Consider the following 3,123-nt stretch of genomic DNA (forward strand, 5'->3'; position numbering starts at 1 on the left):
CCTGGGAGCCGGGGCAGAGCCAGCCATGGCTGCACAGCTCTGCCGGCCCCCGGGCGCCCCTCACCGCGGCCTCTCACCCTGCAGACGTCCCACAGCCCCGCATGCCAAGACGTGCTCAAGTTCCTCAGCCAGTGGTGTGGGGGACTCCCCAGCACCAGCTTCTCCTTCCAGTGAGCTGCACCGTGGCATTCGGTCCGTTCCTCAGCACCCGCCACTTCCACCCCAATAAACGTTTCTCAGCGCCGCTGTGCTCCTGTTTGGCAGAGAACGCCACATCCAGGACTCGTGTAGCTCCCGAGGCGCAGGACCATAACCCCGTCTGCCGGCACCTCGGCCGAGCTGTGCTGAACAGGTGCCCGTCCCTGCTGGGCCACTGTCACACTGGGACCACATCCCAGGCCCTGGTGGGGACCGTGGACAGGGGCTGACGCCAGCCGAGCGCCATTCCACCCGCGGCTGCACCGCGTCCAGCAGCCAGTGTGACAATGACAAGTTTATTCACTCAGGGAACCGACAGGGGCGACAACACAGGGGTTCTTCACCCGCCGCTCCTTGGCGCGGGCCCTGGCACGGAAAGCTGACCCCGCTCTGCAGCGGGGCCGAGGGACCCAGGCCAGCCTGGCTGCGCCCTCGCAGCCCGTACAGGAGCGATGGAGCCTTTCCTGGTCCATCGCGGGCCCTGCGTCCTGGGGAGAGAGGGGGAGCGCGTCCTGGCCCCACGGCAGCTCTGGGCCAAGGCTGCCAGGTGACCCGGGCGGTGCGTCTGCAGCCTGCAGCGTCTGTCCCAGGTGGGGTGGTGGGGCTGGGGGGAAGCACAGAGGCCCCTCCCCCCACATCCCCCTCCCCCCACACCGACACGTGGGGCAGGAGCGCGGTGCGGGCGCCGCGTCACCTCGCTGGGCCCAGCGCTCCGCAGCGTCACCGGGAGGGAGCGAGCGCGGGGTGCGCGGCAGGGACGGGGCGCTGGGCCCCGGCAGCGGCTGCAGCCCCTGCTTGGGAAGAGCCGTTCTGGGGGCCGGCGTGGCGGGGCCGCTCCCCGCAGCAGCTCCCGTCCCTCCGGCCCCGGGAGCGGCCGCGCTCACCTCGGCAGCTACACACGAGTGTCGGCACGCCCGGGCAGGAGCTGCTGCAGCTCCCGCGGCCGCTCCTGCGCTGCGCTCGGCCCGGCCAGCTGCAGGGAGAAGGGTGGTTGCTCAGGACAGCCAGGGCAGCACAGGCTTGGCTGGCACAGGGGGGAAGAGGCAGGGCTGCAACTACCCAAAACGAAGGGGTGCCAGTCTGTCACCACGGCTGGATAGAAGTGGTACAAACGTGACACTGCCCCATATCCCCCGTCCCACTGCTGCACAGCCCGCTCGAGTGAGAACGAGGGCCCGGCAGCACCCAGCGCCTTCAGAACAGCGGCAACGGTGGGGCAGAGAGCCGCCCGGACCGCTGGCACGTACCTGCTCTTTGTCACAGCTGCGTGCGCAGGGCCCGATGCCCCGCAAGATCAGGGCCACCAAGCAGCACCTGCCCGACAGCACAGCCTCGGTGACCGCCAGCAGCATGGAGGGGAACCAGAGCGCCAGGGCTGTGTCCTGCCGAGCAGAGGGTCGGAGCTCCCTCAGGGATCGTGGTTCACCGCGCCCGGGCTGCCCACGCGCGGCTGTGGGGGCAACGGGGGAGAGGAGAGGGGGGAGGGAGCGGGAGAGTGAGAGTGAGAGGAAGAGAGCGCGGGCAAGAGAGAGGGGGGAGAAGGAAGGAAAAGGAGAAGGAAGCAGAGTAGAAGAGGAAGGGAGGAGCGCGTGCTGGCCCTGCACACTCACATAGATGCGGGTGGTGTTGAAAGGACAGTCGTTGGTCGCTATGGCCGCGCGGGCGTCTGCGGGCAGCGCGGCGCTGTTGCAGCCCCGCACGAGGTGCGTGCCCCGGCTGTGCACGGTGAGCGCGATGGCCAGCGCCAGGCCCACGCTGCACGCTGCGGACAGCAGGCAGTTCAGCAGGGATGCGCCCAGCAGGGTCCAGTGCTGCGGGCAGCGGGAGAATGCGTGAGAGCGGGGCAGGGCAGAGCGGGCAGTGCCGGGCCGGGCACACCGCGCCACCGCACGCCCCGCCTGCGGGTGCGGGGGCGCTGGGAACCCCACGGGTGTTTGCACCGAGCGACCCCGTGCAGGCTCCTGCCCCTTCGAGCGCGGGTCAGACCCGCACTCCCATGAGGCTTTTGCACCGTTCGCATCCCTCACCCCCGGTGCGCCCAGAGCCACCGGACGCCCCTTTCCCACGGGCTCCCGTGCCCGGGAGCGCCAGCACAGCCTCAGCTCCCCCAGGCGCCGGGACCCCCAGCAGCCCCGCCTCCCGCAGCCCGTGCGGGCCCGCCGCGGGATGCCCGGCCTCGGCTGAACCGTTTCTGCTCCGGGCGCTGCTGCTCCCCCGTCCCGGTGCTGCCGCCGGGGCCGCGCCGGCGCAGCGGGCGGCACCGAAACGCCGCGAACCGCGAGGCGGAAGGAGCCGCCGGGGACAAGGTCCAAGGGAGCGGCTGCCGAGGGACCGGGCCCTGCCGGGGGACCGAGCCCTGCCGGGGGACCGAGCCCTGCCGAGGCCCCGGCCCGCCCGGCTGCCCCGCCGCGGCCCCGCACTCACCAGGGCTGCCCGGGACAGGTTGTGCGACACCAGGATGGCGACGATGCCCACGGCGATGCTCTGCGGGGGGAGACCGCGCTCGACTCGCGGCTCGGCAGGGCCGGAGCCCCGCCGCGGCCGGACCCCCACGGCCCGACCCCCGCGGCCGGACCCCCACGGCCCGACCCCCGCGGCCCGACCCCCGCGGCCCGAACCCCGCGCTCACCAGCAGCCCCGAGCCCACGGACACCACGTTGGCCACCGCGTACTCGGGGGTGACGGCGCGGCGGGCGCCGGCCACGTGCCGCAGCACCGAGCCGTGCACGATGGCGCCCAGCACCAGGCTGCCGTGGCCCAGCACGATCAGCCCCAGCCCGCAGCGCATCAGCCGCCGCGGCTCCGCCAGCGCCCCCGCGGCCCCGCGCCCCCCGGCCATGGCCGCCGCACCGAGCCCGCCCGCGGCCGCCCCGCCCCGGGGCAGGGAGCCCGGCCCGCCCCGCCCCGCCCGGAAAGAGGCAGCAC

General features: G+C 73.4%; 2 protein-coding genes across 2 annotated transcripts in view; one reads left to right on the plus strand and one right to left on the minus strand.

The window, feature by feature from the left end:
* IFT172 (intraflagellar transport 172) overlaps positions 1 to 174 on the plus strand; it is a gene marked incomplete at both ends in the record, with an annotated part of 39,076 nt that extends 38,902 nt beyond the window's left edge. Inside the window, one exon of the mRNA XM_080342425.1 lies at positions 85 to 174. Coding sequence (XP_080198551.1) covers positions 85 to 174 — 90 coding nt within the window. The remainder of the gene's footprint in view (positions 1 to 84) is intronic.
* Positions 175 to 498: 324 nt separating this feature from the next.
* KRTCAP3 (keratinocyte associated protein 3) lies at positions 499 to 3,061 on the minus strand (the record flags this gene model as incomplete). Its single annotated transcript, XM_080342869.1, has 6 exons — positions 2,828 to 3,061; positions 2,623 to 2,682; positions 1,809 to 2,009; positions 1,446 to 1,580; positions 1,099 to 1,171; positions 499 to 686 (listed from the first exon to the last, which is right to left on the minus strand). Exons 1-6 carry the CDS (start codon positions 3,035 to 3,037, stop codon positions 499 to 501), a joined length of 867 nt encoding a protein of 288 aa, XP_080198995.1. The 5' UTR covers positions 3,038 to 3,061.
* Positions 3,062 to 3,123: the final 62 nt, after the last annotated feature.

The sequence above is a fragment of the Nesoenas mayeri genome (assembly GCF_963082525.1).
Source record: "Nesoenas mayeri genome assembly, chromosome: 3".
NCBI lineage: Eukaryota > Metazoa > Chordata > Aves > Columbiformes > Columbidae > Nesoenas > Nesoenas mayeri.